Below are 20,427 nucleotides of genomic sequence, written 5' to 3' on the forward strand. Positions count from 1 at the left end.
AGCGCTTCCTTTGTCCTCCTCTTGTTCAGAAGTCTTCCTTGAGCTGGGCGAAGAATATTTTCTTTGGCAGTTGGAACTCGGATATCCCAGCACATGGCCAGCCTAGCGGATGATCATGGTCTGGATCCTGGTGCTCTTGGCTCCTTCAAGGATGCTGATGTTAGTACGCTGTCCTCCCAGCTGATGTGGAGAATCTGTCTCAGACAGTGTTAATGGTACTTCTCCAGGACCTTGGGGTGGTGTCTGTACGTAGTCTAAGTTTCTGAGCCGTATAGAAGAGTTGGGAGGATGACTGCCTTGTACAAGAGGATTTTGGTGTCAGCACGGATGTTGTAGTCGTCAAAGATTCTTGTTCTTGAGCATCTGATGGAGGCGCCTGCGAATTGTATATGATGTTGGATCTCCTTATCAATGGCAGCTTTATATGAGAAGTGGCTCCCCAGGTAGGGGAAATGTTCCACGTTTGGTAAGGTTTCTCGGTTGATCTTGATGGAGGAAGAAATCGGATCTTGCTCTGGGGCGGGTTGGTAATGGACTGGAGTCTTCTTGAGGTTGAGGCTGAGACCGATTCTTCTGTATGTTTCCGTGAGGGTGTCAAGAATGGCTTCTGATAGAGTGGAGATGGCAGTATCACCTGCATACTGAAGTTTCATGAGCGATATCAGTGACTTTTCTACTTGGACTTCAACTGGTTGAGGTTGAAAAGTTTTCCGTCCATCCTGTAGATGATGTTCACTCCACTAGGAAGCTTAAACGAAAGAGAAAATGCTGGAAAATCTCAGCAGGTCTGGCAGCATCTGTAGGGAGAGAAAAGAGCTAATGGGCGAAATTCTCCGGTATCGGCGCGATGCCCGCCGACTGGCACCCAAAATGGCGCCAATCAGTCGGGCATATCACCGCCCCAAAGGTGCGGAATGCTCCGCATCTTTGGGGGCCGAGCCCCAACCTTAAGAGGCTAGGCCCGCGCCGGACGAATTTCCGCCCCGCCAGCTGGCGGATAAGGCCTTTGGTGCCCCGCCAGCTGGCGCGGAAATGACATCTCTGGGTGGCGCATGCGCGGGAGCATCAGCGGCCGCTGACGTCATTCCCGCGCATGTGCAGTGGAGGGAGTTTCTTCTGCCTCCGCCATGGTGGAGACCATGGCGAGGCGGAAGGGAAAGAGTGCCCCCACGGCACAGGCCCGCCCGCAGATCGGTGGGCCCCGATCGCGGGCCAGGCCACTGTGGGGGCACCCCCCCGCCCCAGGTCCCCGGAGCCCGCCCGCGCCGCCTTGTCCCGCCGGTAAGGTAGGTGGTTTAATCTACGCCGGCGGGACAGGCATTTTAGCGGCGGGACTTCGGCCCATCGCGGGGGGGTGGGGGGGGGGGGGGGCGCCAACCGGCACGGCGCGATTCCCGCCCCCGCCGAATATCCGGTGGTGGAGAATTCGGCAACCGGCGGGGGCGGGATTCACGCCAGCCCCCGGCGATTCTCCGACCCGGCGGGGGGTCGGAGAATCTCGCCCAATGTTTCGAGTTCAATTACTCTTTGTCAAAGGGTCACCTGGACTCGAAACGTTACCTCTTTTCTCTCCCTACAGATGCTGCCAGACCAGCTGAGATTTTCCAGCATTTTCTCTTTCATTTCAGATTCCAGCGTCAGCAGTAATTTCCTTTTATCCACTAGGAAGCTTGTTCTTTTTTAAAAAAAATATTTTTTATTCTCCTTTTGCACATTTTCTCCCAAATTCACACCCAACAATAAACAATAATCAGTAACGAATGTAATGTCAATCCCCATATCAATAACAACGATCCCACCCTCCCACCAAACCCCAGGCATTAGCCCGGAAGTCAACATAAACAAATGACAAAAAGGAATCAGGAATCACCCATAGTCACCATTAACACATCCCCCCCCCCTCCCCCCCCGCAGTGTTTGATGTGATCCAATTCTCGAAAGTGCATAATGAATAATGCCCATGAATAATGTCCATCCTTGCTCTCAGTTCAAATTTGACCTTTTCAAGCGTCAAGAACTCCAGCAGGTCCCCCCGCCACGTCTGGGCGAGAGGTTGATCTCCACCCTAACAGGATCCGCCTTCGGGCGATCAATGAGGTGAAGGCTACATTTGCCTCCACTCCCCTTTCCAACCCCGGCTGATCCGACACCCTGAATATGGCCTCCCGAGGGCCCGGGTCCAGTTTCACGTGCACCACTTTAGAGATTACCCTAAACACCTCCTTCCAGTTATCCTCCAGCTTTGGACAGGACCAAAACATATGAACGTGGTTTGCGGAGCCTCCACACATCTTCTACCTCCTTCAAAGAGCCGGCTCATATCGGTATCCCTGAAGTCAGCAGATTTTTTTCCACTGTCCCTGATTTTCAGCAACAGCTGATGGAGGTGAAGGGTGATCTCCTTCTCCAAGTTTGAAAATCTCCACTGGAATCCTTGTAAGGTGGGCTCAATACACCACCTTCAGCTGTATCAGCCCCAACCTCGCACACGAGGTGGAGGCATTCACCCTCCGGAGCACCTCACACCAGAACCCCTCCTCCATACCCTCTCCCAACTCTTACTCCCACTTTGCCTTGATCCCTTCTAGTGGTGCCTTCTCCTCTTCCAAAATAGCCCTGTAAACCGCCGATACTACCCCCTTCTCCATTCCCCCTGACGTCAGCACCTCCTCCAACAATGTGGAAGCCGGCTCTGCTGGGAAGCTCTGTATCTCCTTTCTGGCAAAATCTCGAACCTGCATGTATCTTAATATTTCCCCCTGCTCCAGCCCATACTTCGCTCCCAGCTCCTTCAATCCCGCAAATCAACCCCCAAGAAATAAATCTTTTTAGTGTTCTAATTCCTTTCTCCTCCCATCTCTGAAAATTTCCATCCCACTTCCCTGGCTCAAATCTATGGTTCCCCTGAATCAACATTTCCCTTGACTCTGCCCCCAACCCGAAGTGCTGTCGAAACTGCCTCCAAATTCTCAACAAAGCTATTACTACCGGACTCCCTGAGTATCTCCCCGGCCACCTTCCCTCCCCATATGAACGAGGTAATCATCCCTTCAATCGCTCTAAAAAATGCCTTTGGCAGGAAAATCGGCAGGGATTGGAAAATGAACAGGAATTGCGGCAGCACATTCATTTTACCTGCCTGTACCTGATCCGCCAGTGACATAGGAAGCTTGTTCTTGACAAGGTGAAGAAGGAAAGGTGGCAAGGAAAATGGAGAAAAGGGTGGGGGCGATGACACATCCCTGCTTAACCCCAGTCTTGACCTCAAAGGGTTTTGGCTTTTTTCTTTCGGTGAGGACTGGCGCTGACATCTTGTCATGGAGGAGTCAGAGGATGTTGATGAATTTCTCTGGACAGCGGTCTTCCATAGCACTTCCTGAGTGACTGAATAAATAGCCTTGGTCAAATTGATGAACTCCATGTAGAGTCGTTGTTGTTGCTCCCGGCATTTCTCATGAAGTTGCAGAGCAATGAAAATCATATCTGTTTTATGGTTTGGTCGGAAGGATTTTCTGGAAGGATTTCTTCAGAAACTAGGAGAGTGCAGCTATCGAGGATTCAGGTGATGATTTTCCTGGTGAGGGAGAGTAGGGAGATTCCTCAGTAGTTTCCACAGTCCGCTTTGTCCCCCTTCTTGAAGATGATGGAGATATCGGTATCCCTGAAGTCAGCAGATTTTTTTCCACTATCCCTGATTTTCAGCAACAGCTGATGGAGGTGAAGGGTGATCTCCTCCTCCAAGTTTGAAAATCTCCACTGGAATCCTGTCCACTCCAGCAGCTTTTCCATTCTTCAAGTGTTTAATGGCGGCTTCGACTTCATCCACACTTGGTGGGAGTCTAAGATCATCTGTGATGGGGAGTTGGGGGATTTGCTCAAACACAGCCTCATCTTGATTGTCTCTTGGCTTAGGTGTTTTGTAAATGTTCTTTCCATCGAAGGCTGTTGTTTTCTTGGTCTTTCAAGAGTGTTCCATCCTTACTCCGCATGGTTTGAGGTCCAGGGTGTTGGGACCATATATTGCCTTGGAGGCACTGAAGAAGCCAGGGGTGTCATGCTCATTAGTGAGGAGTTGAGGCTCCTCAGCTTTCTCCGTCCACCATTGATTCTTGATTTCCCTAGTTCTTCTTTGTACCTATGCCTTGACTTGATGAGCCTTGCAGGTTATATCATTTTGCCAGGCGCAGAGAGATTTCCTCTTCTTGTAGATGAGGTTTTGGATGGTGTGGTCCTTCTCATCAAACCAGTCTTGGTGTTTCCTGGTTTTGTAGCCAATGGCTTCTTCACAGCTTGAGATGATGGCATTCATCAGCTATTTCCAGTTTGCCTCCACTCTATTAGAATGGATACTTTGGAGATTTTGGAGAATATATGTTGTAAGGTCACTAGCATGCTTGGCTCTTGAATCCACTCAATGGTTATCTTTTTTTTGGAACTGTTTCTTCATCTTCCGTTGCTTCTGGTGGAGTTTGATGGGCATGGAGTAGCGGATGAGCCGGTGGTCTGTCCAGCAGTCATCTGTACTGGTCATCGATTTGGTGAGGAGAGCATCCTATTGCCCTCTGGGTCGGACGATGACAAAGTTGATCATGTGCCAGTGCTTTGATCGTGGATGTCTCCAGGAAGTCTTGAACTTGCCATTTTTGGCAGATCAGTGTGTAAGTGATTATTATTATTACAAGCTGATGTTCCGCACATTTGGTGAGCAGAAGTCCCCAAGGAGGATGATCTTATCCTCTTTAGGAATGTAGGAGATTATAGTGTCCAAGGTGGAGTAGAAACCTTCTTTGGACTCATCATTGGCATCAAGATTTGGGGCACAGGCACTCACGACCGTTGCCTGCTAGTTCTTGGCAAGTTGTAAATGGAGGCCATGAGGTGCTCATTGATGCAGACAGGAAGTTCAGAGAGTTGGTTGATGAGTTGGTTCTTGATGGTGAATCCAATTTGTCCTGGCTGATCCTTGGGTTTTTCTCTCCAGAAGAAGGTGTAACCATTGCCATCTTCCCTCAGCTGCCCTTCAGGGCAGCAAAGTCAATGTTGAAGTGCCTAAGTTCACGGGAAATAAGGGCAGTTCTCCCTTCCGGCCGATTGTTTTGCTCATTATCCATGTGGGTTCATACATTCCAGATTCGGAAATTGAGTTTAACTTTGATTAGGTAGATGAGCGAGCTGGATGCAGTTCTCCAGCCAGATTAGGGATGGAACAGACTATTTTTAGGTCCCCTTTTCTAGCCCTGTGAGATGAGCAGAATGGATCCTGAAGAGGGATACTCAGTTGTGAAGAAGGCTGCTGAAATGCTTTCCTGTTCCTATTCCAAGAGAGAGCCGACTGAATAAAACTCCACCTCCTATCTGTCACCTCTCGTCTATCCCGCAGGGTTTGTCTATGTGTGAGGGTGTGTTGGTTTCGTCTAGGTAGACACCTAGTGAGGGACATTTTTTTAACGTGGGTGTGCCATTGCACATCAGCAGATACACGGTTGGTGCACTACTAGGTGTAGTACTGAGAGAGTGCAGCAGTATTAGAGATGTGTGTTTCAGATCAGATTTTGTAATCAAAGGCCTCTGTCACTGCTCGAGGATGCCAAAGATCCCATAGCACTATTGCTCATGTTAGGGACAACATTCTTACGTCAAACAATACTACAGATTACCTGATTGTTGCTGATTGTGGGAATCTTGCTGTGTAGAATTTGATTGTTGCTTTTCCCTATGTTACATTAGTAACTTCATTTCAGAAGTAATCCATTGGTTGTAAAGCACTTTGAGATGTTCTGAGGACCTCAGTAAACTCAAGTTCTTACTCCAGGATCTGTCATACAGGGAGCTTGTTCAATCCTTCTCTTGAAGTTAGATCTATCCTGGTTTACTGGGATCAGGTATTCTTTAGAGTATAGTACACACGGGGTGGGGAAAGATTTTTTGGGCCCCTGAGGTCAGGAACAGAGACAGATGGGGTCCGGAAATGCTGGTGCCACCCGGCCTGCTGGCTATCTGTTCCCAGCCTGGCCATTTTGGAGCACGGGAAGGTCGGTCGTTCCTGTGAGGCATGCTGTCATTACATTAGTTAAGGGAGGCTTGACTGGAATTTTCTAGTCGTGACATGACGGGCTTTTCTCTCTCTTATCTAAATTTGTCTTTGCTTTTTCCCGTTTGAGGACAGTTTGCTAATCAACAATGCCATTTTAATGTACTATTTTGGAGTATGGATCATACATAAATTACTGAGGGGACATGACTATGTTTGGTGATGAGCAATATAATCGTAACCTGTACATCCTCTTGGTATTGTTTTCCTTTCTCATGGGCGAATATTATTATATACTCTTGTCCAACTTCCCGTTCCACTTTTGAAAATAGTATTTTGTTAATTGAAAATGTACTAAAAGATTAATATTCAAAACCCACTTCTGAAACGTGTTGAAAGCTGTTATTTTGATGATGTGGAGGCACATTATCCTTCCTGTGATTTCTCAGTCTCAAGCTACAGGTACTATTTTTATTGCGCTCACAGTTGATGTTTCTCAGTTCCTTGCAGGAGATGAATCTTGCTGATAACCAGCTGAAGTCTGTTTGCAGCTTATCTGAACAATTCCCTAACCTCGAAGTCCTCAATGTCGTCAACAATTACATTGATTTCAGAGATGGACTGGTCAGCAAAATAATTTCATTTGAATACAGAATGATCATCCTGAATGATAATTATCACTTTTTATTGATTTGTTTGTATTTTTCACCAATTGAGAACAAAATTGTAATGTATGATTATGCGTGTATTACTTGTTTTATTAAGTGATTTGGAATGCTTATTTAATGCAACTGTACGTTTGACTTGAAGAACCGCAGTTGCTCTGAGAATGACCGAGTTGAAGAGCTAATTATGCCAATGTTCTTTCCTTCCAAGAAATCTCTGACGCGGTGCTTCCACCTAGTGGAACTGAATTTAGCTGGCAATGCAACGGAGACATCAGCGGAAGAGCAAACCATGTGAGAACTGTACTACATATCTATAAGACCTATATATTTATGGGGAGGTGGTGGTGTCATTGGATTAGCAATCCAGAGGCCCAGGCTAATTCTCTGGGAACTTGGGTTCAAATCCCATGGCGGCTGGTGGAATAATTAATAAACCTGAAATTATAAATGCTGCTCTCAGTAATGATGACCATGACAGCTATTGTTGTAAAAGCCCATCTGATTCTCTGACGTTCTTTAGGGAAGGTATCTCTAGATCCACAGCAATGTGGTTGGCTCTGAAATGGCCTAGAAAGCCACATAGTTGTATCAAACCGCCACAGAAAAGTCAAACAGGAATGAAACCAGACGGATCATCCGTCAATGACCTAGGCACCATAAACGGCGATGGCACTCCCACAGCCCTATTGAACCTATAAGGCTTATATAGATTAACTTTTGGGGACTTGTGGCAAAGTTAGGAGAGCTGTCCTACAGACCAGTCGAGCAACAGCCTGACGTCGTCATACCCACAGAAAATACAGGCAATGTCCCAGGTACCATCATTGCCATCCCTGGGTATGTCCTGTCCCACCAGCAGGGCAGGCCCAGCAGAGGCGGTGGCAGAGTCATATACAGTCAGGAGGTAGTTGCCTGGCAGTCCTCAACATCAACTCTGGACCCCATGAAGTTTCATAGCATCAGGTCAGACATGGGTAAGGAACCTCCTGCTGATTACCACGTACCACCCTCCCCTCAGCTGATGAATCCGCACTCCTCCATGTTGAACACCACTTGGAAGAAGCACTGAGGGGGCAAGGGTGCAGAATGTACCCTGGGTGGGAGACTTCAATGTCTATCGCCAAGAGTGGCTTGGTAACACCATCAATGACTGAGCTGGCTGAGTCCTAAAGGGCATAGCTACTAGACTGGATCCCCAGCAGATGGTGAGGTGAGGGAGCAGACAAGGAGGAGAAGCCCAATTAACCTTGTCCTCATCAATTTACCTGTCGCAGACATGTTACATGACAGTATCAAGAGGAGTGACCACCACGCAGTCCTTGTAGGGTCAAAGTCCCATCTTCACATTAAGGATACCCTCCATTGTGTTGTATGGCACTATCACCGTGCTAAATGGGTGCGGCTTTGAACAGACCTGGCAACTCAAAGCTGGGCATCCATGAGGCTCTGTGGGCCATCACCAGCAGTTGAATTGTTAGTCACAATCTGTAACTTACTGGCCTGCATACCCCCCACTCTACCAATATCACCAAGCCTGGGGATCAACCCTGCCTCAATGAACTGTGCAGGCGGCTATGCCAGGAGCAGCATCAAGCATACCTAAAAATGAGGTATGAATATTGTGAAGCTACAATATAGGACCACATGCAACTACATGCCTGCTAAACAGTGTGAATATGATAAATTGGCTGTGGGATCTCTTAGTTCTATGGTTCAGATCTAAGCTCTGTAGTCCTGTCAATTCCAGTTGTGAATGGTGGTGGACAATTAAACAACTAACTGGAGGAGGAGGCTCCACAACTATCTCCATCCTCAATGATGGGAGGGTCCAAACCATCAGTGCAGAAGACAAGGCTGCACCATTTGCAACCCAATTTCAACCAAAAGTGCTGAATGAAGGATTCATCTGGGCCTCCTCCTGAAATCCCCAATATCACAGATGTCATCTTAAGCCAATTCAATTCACTCCACATTGATATCAAGAAATGGCTGAACGTACTGGATATTGTAAAGCTATGGGCCCTGATGATATTCCGGCAGTAGTATTGAAGACTTGTGCTCCAGAACTAGCCGCACCCTTAGCCATTTGTTCCAGTATTGCCACAGGCATCTAGCCGGCAATGTGGAAAATTGCCCAGGTATAACCTCTCCACAAAAAGCAGGATAAATCCAATCCAACCAATTCCTGGCCAGCTAAAGATCATCAGGAAAGTGATCGAATGTGTGGTCACAACGCTACAAAGTGGCACTTATTTAGCAATAACTATCTCATTGCTGCTCAGTTTGGATCCTGTCAGGGTCCTGACCTCATTGTAGCCTTATTCCAAACATGGGCAAAAGAGCAAAACTCAAGATGTGAGGTGAGAGTGACTGACGTTGACATTATAGGGGGGACTCTCCACTAGTTGGAGTCATAGCTACCACAAAGAAATATGGTGTGGTTCCTGGAAGTCAATCACCTCAGTTCCAGGTTATCACAGTTCCTTAGGATAGTGTCCTTGGCCCAACGTTCTTCAGCTCCTCCAACAATGACCTTCCCTACATTTTAAAGTCAGAAGTGGTGATTGCAACCATCAGCGAACAATGTTCAGTACTATTTGTGACTCCTCAGATACTGAAGCAGTCCGTATCCATAAGCAGCAAGACCTGGGCAACATTCAGGCTTGGGAAGTTCCATTCATGTCAGACAAGTGCCAGGCAATAATCATCTCCAACAAGAGAAAATCCAACCATCTCCCCATGACATGCAATGGCATTACCATCGCCCCCACTATCAACATCCTTAGGGTTACCGTTGACCAGAAACTGAATTAGAACAGACATGAAAGTACGATGGCTACAAGAGCAGTTCAAAGGCTAGATATTCTGCAACATGTAATTCACCTTTTGGCTCCCCAGTACTTGTCCACTATCTACGAGGCACAAGTCAGGAGTGTGTTGGAATACTGTCCACTCACCTGGATGAGTGCAGGTCCAACAACATTTGAGAAGCTCGACAGAATCCGGGGAGAGGGACTATGAGGTTCTTGAACAGTTCGACATGGGAAGTGAGAATGTATTGGAGGGTTTGGCAGGCTTAAAAGTGGACAAATCCCCAGGCCTGGATAGGTTGTATCCCAGGCTGCTGTTGAAGGAAGGGAGGAAGTTACAAGGGATCTGACCCAAATTTTTAATTCTTCTCTGGCCACAGGTTCCACTTTTCAAGAAGGGTGGTGAGATAAACAGGAAATCACAGACCAGTGAGTCTCACATCAGTGGTAGGGCAACTATTGGAGAAAACTCTGAAGGAGAAAGTTTGATTTGGGATAGTCAGCATTCCTTTGTTAGAGGGAGGTCATGCCTAAAGAATTTGATTGAATTTTTTGAGGAGGTGATTAGGTGTGGAGAGGAGGGTAGGGCAGTTGATGTAGCTTATATGGGGAGGGATTCTCCGGCCACGTTTGCCCGGCAACTGGATAATCCTGCCCGAGGTCAATAGAGTTCTCCATTGTCCGCCTCTTGCCCGTGGTGTTCTTGCGGCGGGCGAGGCGGAAGAATCCAGCCCATGGATTTCAGCAAAGCCTTTGACAAGGTCCCACATAGGAGAAGGTAAAAGATCCAGGGTAACTTGGCAAGTTGCATCGAAAAATGGGTTAGGGCTTAGTGGTAGGAGGCAGAGGTTGGTAGTAGAAGACTATTGTGTGACTGGAGGTCACTGTCCAGTGGCGTACCACAGGGATCACTGCTAGGTCCCTTATTGTACGTGGTATATATAAAATATATAGATGCGAATATGGGGGGGATTGATAAGTAAATTTGCGGATGACACCAAGATTGGCCATGTGGTTGACAGTGAGGAAGGAGGTCTTAGGTTGTAGGAAGATATAGACATGTCGGTCAGATGGGAAGATCAGTGGCAGATGGAATTTAACCCTGAAAAGTGCGACGTGATGCACTTTGGAAGGAGTAAAAAAACAAGGGAGTATTCAATGAATGGCAGGGCACTAGGAAGATCAGAGGATCAGAGGGATCTTGGGGTGTATGTCCACAGATCCCTGAAGGCAGCAGGACAGGTGAATAGGGTAGTCAAGGCATTCAGGACATGTCTTTATCAGTCATGACATAGCTTATAAGAACAAGGAGATTATGTTGGAGCTGTACAAATATTTGGTTAGGCCACAGCTGGAGTACTGTGTGAGTTCTGGACGTCTCACTATCGGAAGGATATTATTTCACTGAAGGGGGTGGGGGGTGGGTGGATCTGATTGAGATGTAGAAGATTATGAGGGGTAAGGACAGGGTGGATAGAAAGCAGCTGTTCCCTTTAGTTGAAGGGTCAATAATGAGGAGGCATAATTTTAAGGTGAGGAACAGGAGGTTTAGAGGGGATTTGAGGAAAGACTTTTTCACCCAGAGGGTGGTAGGAGTCTGGAATGCACTGCCTGGGAGGGTAGTAGAGTTGGGAACCCTCTCAATCTTTAAAAAGTACGTGGATGAGCACTTGAAGTGTCGTAAGATTCAGGGCTATGTGCCAAGTGCTGGAAAGTGGGATTAGTGTAGATTTAGTGTAGTTTTGTCGGTGCAGATGGGTATCTTCTGTACCGTATCGAGTGGGGGAGTAAAGGATTGTTGTATCCAACTTTTCATGTTAAATAAATGTTTTTTCCTGGTATTAAAACTAATTAGTGGTGCTATGTCTCTTCCTCCCAATTTGCTCCCTTATTCCCCTCCTCTTAGACATTGAGTCATACAGGAGTTAGTTCCATGGCGAAGGATGGTACAGTGTCCCATCATGCCCACATTTCCCAACACAACACAATGGGGAGTTGTCAGGGATAAGAGCCCTAAGGTAACATCTGACAAATGAGCTTAGGTCAGGAATCAAGAGTGAGATTTTCTAGGCGTATGTGACCCAGGAACACAAGGGAATACATATCTGAAATATATACAGCGGAATCATCCGGTCCACCTGCAGTGCACCCACGCCTGCAGGTTTCCCGATGGTGTGGGGTGGGCAGAATGGGAACCCATTGGCCAGCTACGGGAATGTAGAATTCCGCTGCCAGCTGGGGTGTGCCGCGCAGGAAAACGTGGCTGGCTGACAACTCCCCATTGTGTTGTGTTGGAAAATGTGGGCATAATGGGGCACTGTACCATCCTTCACCATGGAACTAACTCCTGTGTGACTCAATCCCACCCATAATTTCTCAGTGAACTTTCATGGTGATCCTCATTTCATATTATATGCAAGTCCAGTGAAGATTAGCTTAATTTAGTGCATTGAGTACAATGGCCCTCTAGAGGATAGAGGAATGGGAGGCTATCACAGTGAACTGTCTCAAATTCTCAGTGGGTTTCACAGGGTAGATGCTGGGAGGCTGCTTTTCTCCTGGCTGGAAAGTCTATAATTTGAAGTCATTGTCTCAGGACTATGATGAGGAAAAATTTCTTCATTTAGACTGCTAAGAATCTTTGGAATTCTCTTCCTCCGAGTGCTGTAGATACTCAGTTGTTGAGTCAAGACAGAGATTTGATGATTTTTGGGTATGAAGGAAATCAAGGGATATGATTTTAGAACAAAAAAGTGGAGTTGATATAGAAATTTGATCATGGCCTTATTGAACAATGAAGAGGCTCAAGAGGCCATATGACCTACCCCTGCTCCTATTTCTTATGTTCTTACTTGGTTCCAGAGTTAGCATTGTGTATCACAGAATCTGTACAAAGTTGCACTTGGTTCATCCATTGCTGTCCATTAATATCGTTAGTAATGACTTTCCCCAGGAACCTCATGGAAATCTCTTACCTCATGCCTCAGCTGGAATATTTGGATGGGGTGAGTATGTTGAGGTTCCTTTTCCAAATCAGATGAAAACCTAAAGTCGACTGAACTTGGGGTTAGAAATTTTTTCTGGCTTTTTCCCCCTCTTCAGAGAGTGGAGGTTGTACTCAGCCGTGGTTCCACAAGCATATGCAAAACTAATTTTATAAAAATAAACTACTGGAAAACTGGGAAAAAAATCAGTAAGTGCTGGAAAAGCTCACCAGGTCTGGCAGCATCTATGGAGAAAGAAACAGAGTTAATGTTTCAAGTCCAATGAGCTAAATTATACATGAGTAACATCACATCCAAACCCTTCATCAACTTGGACTGCAGTAGCTAATTAAACAGCTCTAATTAACCAGGGTCAGCAGCCTGCTTCAGTCCCAATCCCGACAAATTGACTTGGACTACATTCAGTTCCCATTCTGTGATAAAGTGAGCTGATTTGGGGCACTGCTGTTAGCTGCAATTTCCCCCGGGATGGGCAGGGAAGGGAATTGGCTACTGTTCCCATTTCTGATTAAAAAATGCTGGAAAGGGTGGTGTTCGATGAAGGCTGATTATGGCATGGCTGTGATACCAGTCCAGGCTGAATAATCCAGCAATGGTAACCATCATGGGAAACGCCTGAAAATTGGCCACTTCAGTAGGGCACTACAAGATCATTGGGATCTGAGGAAGCCTAACCCCTACATGTGTCAGGAGAGGCAAGAAGAAAAGTAAAAAGATTTAAAATACCACAAGTACCATATTGTCCAAAGCACAGAGTGGAAAGAGCTTGTTTGTAACATTCCAAAGAAAGCAAAGCTATGTTTTTTAGTTGTGACTTACTAGGTTTTCCCCCTGTCAGACCCAGGATTGAATCAAAATGAGGATTTAATATTCGGCATAAATTGCTTCAGCCCCAGATTGTGCAAATAGAATGAAGCTTACATACAATGAATACTCACTTACGTTGCTTGAATTAATAAAATATCACTGCGTAGGTCAATTTTATAAGCAGCTTCCAGGTTATCTTAAACAATTTAAATATGTTAAACCAGGTTTGAGGTGTGGAATTTTGTGATCCAGTGACATTCAGTCCAGTTTGGTTAAGAACTGGTGTAAATCCAAGGCGCCGAGGTCCCAGGTTCGATCCTGGCTCTGGGTCACTGTCCGTGTGGAGTTTGCACATTCTCCCTGTGTTTGCGTGGGTTTCACCCCCAAAACCCAAAGATGTGCAGGTTAGGTGGTTTGACCACGCAATTTAGCCCCTTAATTGGAAAAAATGAATTGGGTACTCTAAATTTATTTTTTTAAAAATTTTTTAAAGACCTGGTGTAAATCTAGCCAGAGGTCTATGCACTAGAAATAGGTAATTTTATTGGGTGGAATTTTGTCTCTTTTTTTGACAATATGTCAACTTAGGCAGGAAAAGCCAGCAGTGCGGCCGACAGGCTACTCCCCGCTTTTCCGCTACATCTTTAGACACATTGTCAAAAAGATGCCTGAAGATGTTACGCTGGTGAGGCAGGCTGTGCATGAGCTCACCCCTCTAGCAATCCTGGCAGGCCACCTGATCTGAAAACAATAAAAATTTAAAAAGTAACTCAAATACCCCACAGAACTCTCCCCGCCCGCCCTCCCACACCACAGCTCTGGGAACCTCCACCCCATGGGCTTGGGACCTTTCCCCCAGGGAAAGCTCCTACCTTGAACCTCCCCAACGGAAACCCATCTAGCAGTGCCAAGGGGCAGTGCTCAGGCAGTGCCAGGGTAGGCCCAGGCATTACCCTCTTCCCCTGGGGCTGTATTTAACTGGCGGGGACCGTTGTCCAGGCCCCCATTTGTTGGGGTTGGTTATAAGCCTGCCGACGTGACGTCATGCCAGTGGGGGAGGAGATCCTTATGTGGGGGGAATAGTACAGTGAGGAAGCCTGCTCATGATATTTAAATATATGGTAATAGGGTTCCCGACCTTTCATCCCATTATGTCATTGGTGAGGGGTGGGGATAATTGAGTGGGGATCCCGATGGCGTGAAAGCAATTTTGGGACTCCCCTCAATTTCTCTGCTCCTGCCCCAGTCCTGCCCACTGAAAATCCCCTTCCTTGAATTTACCTGGCCAGCAATGCAACATAGTCAAAGTGTAGGAAGCTAGTCCAATATGGCATCGTAGAATCGTATTGTAGGTGCAATTCAAAGGGATGTAGCCTCTCAAAGTGGAGTGGTTGTACGGGGCAAAAATTCATAACATCCATTAGAAAGGTAAAAAACAATACATTTCTACAAGGCTGATAAAGGAGGGGAAAGAAGTGACAGACAACAAATTAAAACATGTATAGAAATATCACGTACACTAGAGGGAAAGTGATAAGAGTGATATGTGGTCTATCTACATAGGGCTTTCCCTTTTACGAGAGGTCATAATCTTAGAATAAGAGGTAGCAAATTTAAAACGGATTTGAGGAAAAACTACTTCTCCCAAAGGGTTGTGAATCTGTGGAATTCGCTACCCCAGAGTGCGGTGGATGCAGAGGGACAGTGGGTAAATTTGAGGAGTTAAACAGATTTTTAATTGGTAACGGGTTGAAGGGTTATGGAGAATGGGCAGGATGGTGGAGTTGAGGCCAAGATTGGATCAGCCATGATCACATTGAGTGTGTTTAGGCTTGGGAGGCTAAATTGCCTACTCCTGTTCCTAGGTCATGTGTTCTAAGGAGGAGATGCTCTGGCTGATTTTGCAATCCAGCTCTTGGTTTGTACCATTGTAGGTAGCAGATGAGGAACATATCAGCCATGATAGAATGGCAGAACAGATGAGATGGACCGAATGGCCTAATTCTGCCCTACATCTTATGAATTTATGAACTTCTTTAGAAGAAGAGTAACCCGGTATCCAAATCAATTCATGCCTGTAAAGCAACAATGATTTGGAACTGGTTATGATAAGAGTTGCACCCTTAGACGTTCTAGGGTAACAACATGCAACGTGATTACAATAAGCCTGGTGTGCATAAGATAAGGACAGGAGAGAACCTTGCAGCCACTGGCAGTGTCCTGTCTGTATTTGGAGTCCAGACCAACCTGCAGAATGCAATACTCCAGCCTCCCTGGTGAATGGTAGTATTGACATTCATTGTGTCTCCGACAACTCCACAGAAATCCCCTGGCTTCCTGTGGTGTAACCCAGCTTGCCTGAAATCCATTTATTTTTCTTGCTCTTCCTCCAAAGAAATCAAGAGGGATTTTGATTAGGATACCCATTAAAAACTCTTAGCAAAATGTTTGTGCTGAAGCTCATGACTACAAAACCAGTTCACCCGATGAGGTAAAAAAAAGCAGCAGCAGTAAAAGCTTCACCCTGCATTGTCTCTTGCAGCACCACACTAATTGTCTAACTTCACTGAGATGACAGTACTGGAAATGCCACACAGGTGCGGCAGAATAATAATAATAATCTTTATTAGTGTCACAAATAGGCTTCCATTAACACTGCAATGAAGTTACTGTGAAAATCCCCTAATTGCCATACTATGGCACCTGTTCAGGTACACTAAGGGAGAATTCAGAACGTCCAATTCAACTAACAGGCACGTCTTTCGGGACTTGAAGATACATTGCGTTAAAATATTTGGTTAATAAGTGGTCTTTGTTATTCTGCTGTAGGTTTCACTTAACCCATCCAATAATGAGAAACAGAATGCTACATTTGTGCAGGAAACAACACAGGCTAGCGGTAAGTTACTCTTTGGAATTACTAAAACACTTGGACCTTTACTTAGTTTATGCAATCATACTTAGTTCCTTCGAGATTCCCCAGGGCTCAAACCATCTTCTCCAGCAACACTCACAAATCTGTTCAACCTCAACATCTACAGGTAAGTGAAACTGTTCACATGACTGAGAACTTCCCAATGGTATTGGTAGGAGTTACCACTACACAGTCCTTGTGGGAGAAGTACTGTCTTCATACAGAGGACTCTGTGGCACTGCCGATATGCTGAAGGGGATATGTTCAGAACAGATCTAGCAGCTCAACACTGAACATCGATGAGTGTGGTTCATCAGCAGTAGCAGAATTGTATTCCACCACAATTTGTAACCTCATGGCCCAGCATCTCCCTGATTCTACTGTTACCATCAAGCCAGGAGACCAACCCTTATTCAGTGTGGAGTGTAGGAGACCAAGCTAGGAACAGCACCAGGCATAGATAAATAATGAGATGCCAATCTGGTGAAGTTACAACACAGAGATATTTGCAAGTTGAACAGCGGAGCTGCTTGCAATAAGAGCTGTGATTCCACAACCAATCAATAAGGTCAAAGTTCTGCAGTTCTGCCACATCCAGTCATGAATGATGATGGACAATTAAACAATTAACTGGAGGAGGAGGAGCCGCAAATATCCCCATCCTCAATGTTGGGGGAACCCAGCACATCAATGCAAAAGACAAGGCTGCAGCATTTGCAACCATCTTCAGCCAGAGATGCCAAATGGATGATCCATCTCAGCCTCTTGTGGTACCAACATCACAGATGACAGTCTTCAGCCAATTCAGTTCACTCCACATTGATATCAAGAAGCAGTTGAAGGCACTGGATACAGCAAAGTCTACAAGACCCGTCAAGATCCTGGCTATTGTGCTGAAGACCTATGCTTCAGAACTAGCTGTGCCCCATGCCAAACTGTTCCAGTACAACTACAAAATACACCTACCCGACAATGTGGAAAATTGCCCACAAGAATGACAATCTAACCCAGCCACATATCACCCCATCTATCTACTCCATCATCAGCAAAGTGTTGGGAGGTGCTGCATCGCCATCAAGTGGCACATACTCACCAGTAACCTGCTCACTGTGACTCAGTTTGTGTCCCGCCAGGACCACTTGGCTTTGGACCTTATTACACCCTTGGTCCAGACATCTAAACTAGTATGGCAGGGGGGTGGGCACGGGAGCAATAGGTCAGAAGGTGAGAGCATTGAAGGAGAACTAGGGAATAGGGACAGTGGGGCTCTGAGGCAGAGCAGACAGGGAGAAGTTGCTGAACACAGCGGGTCTGGTGGCCTGAAGTGCATATGTTTTCATGCAAGAAGTATTACGGGTAAGGCAGATGAACTTAGAGCTTGGATTAGTACTTGGAACTATGAGGTTGTTGCCATTACAGAGACCTGGTTGAGGGAAGGGCAGGATTGGCAGCTAAACGTTCCAGGATTTAGATGTTTCAGGCAGGATAGAGGGGGATGTAAAAGGGGTGGCGGAGTTGCGCTACTGGTTAGGGAGAATATCACAGCTGTACTGCGGGAGGACACCTCAGAGGGCAGTGAGGCTATATGGGTAGAGATCAAGAATAAGAAGGGTGCAGTCACAATGTTGGGGGTTTACTACAGGCCTCCCAACAGCCAGCGGGAGATAGAGGAGCAGATAAGTAGACAGATTTTGGAAAAGAATAAAAACAACAGGGTTGTGGTGATGGGAGACTTCAACTTCCCCAATATTGACTGGGACTCACTTAGTGCCAGGGGCTTAGCCAGGGCGGAGTTTGTAAGGAGCATCCAGGAGGGCTTCTTAAAACAATATGTGGACAGTCCAACTAGGGAAGGGGCGGTACTGGACCTGGTATTGGGGAATGAGCCCGGCCAGGTGGTAGATGTTTCAGTAGGGGAGCATTTCGGGAACAGTGACCACAATTCAGTAAGTTTTAAAGTGCTGGTGGACAAGCATAAGAGTGGTCCTAGGATGAATGTGCTTAATTGGGGGAAGGCTAATTATAACAATATTAGGCGGGAACTGAAGAACATAGATTGGGGGCGGATGTTTGAGGGCAAATCAACATCTGACATGTGGGAGGCTTTCAAGTGTCAGTTGAAAGGAATTCAGGACCGGCATGTTCCTGTGAGGAAGGATAAATACGGCAATTTTCGGGAACCTTGGATAACGAGAGATATTGTAGGCCTCGTCAAAAAGAAAAAGGAGGCATTTGTCAGGGCTAAAAGGCTGTGAACAGACAAAGCCTGTGTGGAATATAAGGAAAGTAGGAAGGAACTTAAGCAAGGAGTCAGGAGGGCTAGAAGGGGTCACGAAAAGTCATTGGCAAATAGGGTTAAGGAAAATCCCAAGGCTTTTTACACGTACATAAAAAGCAAGAGGGTAGCCAGGGAAAGGGTTGGCCCACTGAAGGATAGGCAAGGGAATTTATGTGTGGAGCCAGAGGAAATGGGCGAGGTACTAAATGAATACTTTGCATCAATATTCACCAAAGAGAAGAAATTGGTAGATGTTGAGTCTGGAGAAGGCTGTGTAGATAGTCTGGGTCACATTGAGATCCAAAAAGACGAGGTGTTGGGTGTCTTAAAAAATATTATGGTAGATAAGCCCCCAGGGCCTGATGGGATCTACCCCAGAATACTGAAGGAGGCTGGAGAGGAAATTGCTGAGGCCTTGACAGAAATCTTTGGATCCTCACTGTCTTCAGGTGATGTCCCGGAGAACTGGAGAATAGCCAATGTTGTTCCTCTGTTTAAGAAGGGTAGCAAGGATAATCCAGGGAACTACAGGCCGGTGAGCCTTACTTCAGTGGTAGGGAAATTACTGGAGAGAATTCTTCGAGACAGGATCTACTCCCATTTGGAAGCAAATGGACGTATTAGTGAGAGGCAGCATGGTCTTGTGAAGGGGAGGTCGTGTCTCACTAACTTGATAGAGATTTTCGAGGAGGTCACAAAGATGATTGATGCAGATAGGGCAGTGGATGTTGTCTATATGGACTTCAGTAAGGCCTTTGACAAGGTCCCTCATGGTAGACTAGTGCAAAAGGTGAAGTCACACGGGATCAGGGGTGAGCTGGCAAGGTGGATACAGAACTGCCTAGGTCATAGAAGGCAGAGAGTAGCAATGGAAGGATGCTTTTCTAATTGGAGGGCTGTGACCAGTGGTGTTCCACAGGGATCAGTGCTGGGACCTTTGCTGTTTGTAGTATATATAAATGATTTGGAGGAAAATGTAACTGGTTACATTAGTAAGTTTGCAGACGACACAAAGGTTGGTGGAATTGCGGATAGCGATGAGGACTGTCAGAGGATACAGCAGGATTTAGATTGTTTGGAGACTTGGGCGGAGAGATGGCAGATGGAGTTTAATCCGGACAAATGTGAGGTAATGCATTTTGGAAGGTCTAATGCAGGTAGGGAATATACAGTGAATGGTAGAACCCTCAAGAGTATTGAAAGTCAAAGAGATCTCGGAGTACAGCTCCACAGGTCACTGAAAGGGGCAACACAGGTGGAGAAGGTAGTCAAGAAGGCATACGGCATGCTTGCCTTCATTGGCCGGGGCATTGAATATAAGAATTGGCAAGTCATGTTGCAGCTGTATAGAACCTTAGTTAGGCCACACTTGGAATATAGTGTTCAATTCGTGCCGCCACACTACCAGAAGGATGTGGAGGCTTTAGAGAGGGTGCAGAAGAGATTTACCAGAATGTTGCCTGGTATGGAGGGCATTAGCTATGAGGAGCGGTTGAATAAACTCGGTTTGTTCTCACTGGAACGAAGGAGGTTGAGGGGCGACCTGATAGAGGTCTACAAAATTATGAGGGGCATAGACAGAGTGGATAGTCAGAGGCTTTTCCCCGGGGTAGAGGTGTCAATTACTAGGGGGCATAGGTTCAAGGTGAGAGGGGCAAGGTTTAGAGTAGATGTACAAGGCAAGTTTTTTTACGCAGAGGGTAGTGGGTGCCTGGAACTCGCTACCGGAGGAGGTGGTGGAAGCAGGGACGATAGTGACATTTAAGGGGCATCTTGACAAATACATGAATAGGATGGGAATAGAGGGATACGGACCCAGGAAGTGGCGAAGATTGTAGTTTAGTCGGGCAGCATGGTCGGCACGGGCTTGGAGGGCCGAAGGGCCTGTTCCTGTGCTGTACATTTCTTTGTTCT

General features: G+C 46.4%; 1 protein-coding gene across 5 annotated transcripts in view; it reads left to right on the plus strand.

Annotated features, from left to right (window-relative positions):
* LOC140395380 (uncharacterized) overlaps positions 1-20,427 on the plus strand; it is a 242,299-nt gene that overhangs the window by 159,702 nt on the left and 62,170 nt on the right. For all 5 annotated transcript variants that reach the window (XR_011936169.1, XM_072483075.1, XM_072483074.1 and 2 more), the window contains 4 exons: positions 6,532-6,655; positions 6,908-6,990; positions 12,463-12,514; positions 16,151-16,220. Coding sequence is in view for 4 of the 5 variants with exons in the window: in XM_072483075.1 (XP_072339176.1) it covers positions 6,532-6,655; positions 6,908-6,990; positions 12,463-12,514; positions 16,151-16,220 (329 nt within the window). In the remaining variant the exon portion in view is untranslated. The remainder of the gene's footprint in view (positions 1-6,531; positions 6,656-6,907; positions 6,991-12,462; positions 12,515-16,150; positions 16,221-20,427) is intronic.

The sequence above is a fragment of the Scyliorhinus torazame genome, chromosome 18, assembly GCF_047496885.1.
Source record: "Scyliorhinus torazame isolate Kashiwa2021f chromosome 18, sScyTor2.1, whole genome shotgun sequence".
NCBI lineage: Eukaryota > Metazoa > Chordata > Chondrichthyes > Carcharhiniformes > Scyliorhinidae > Scyliorhinus > Scyliorhinus torazame.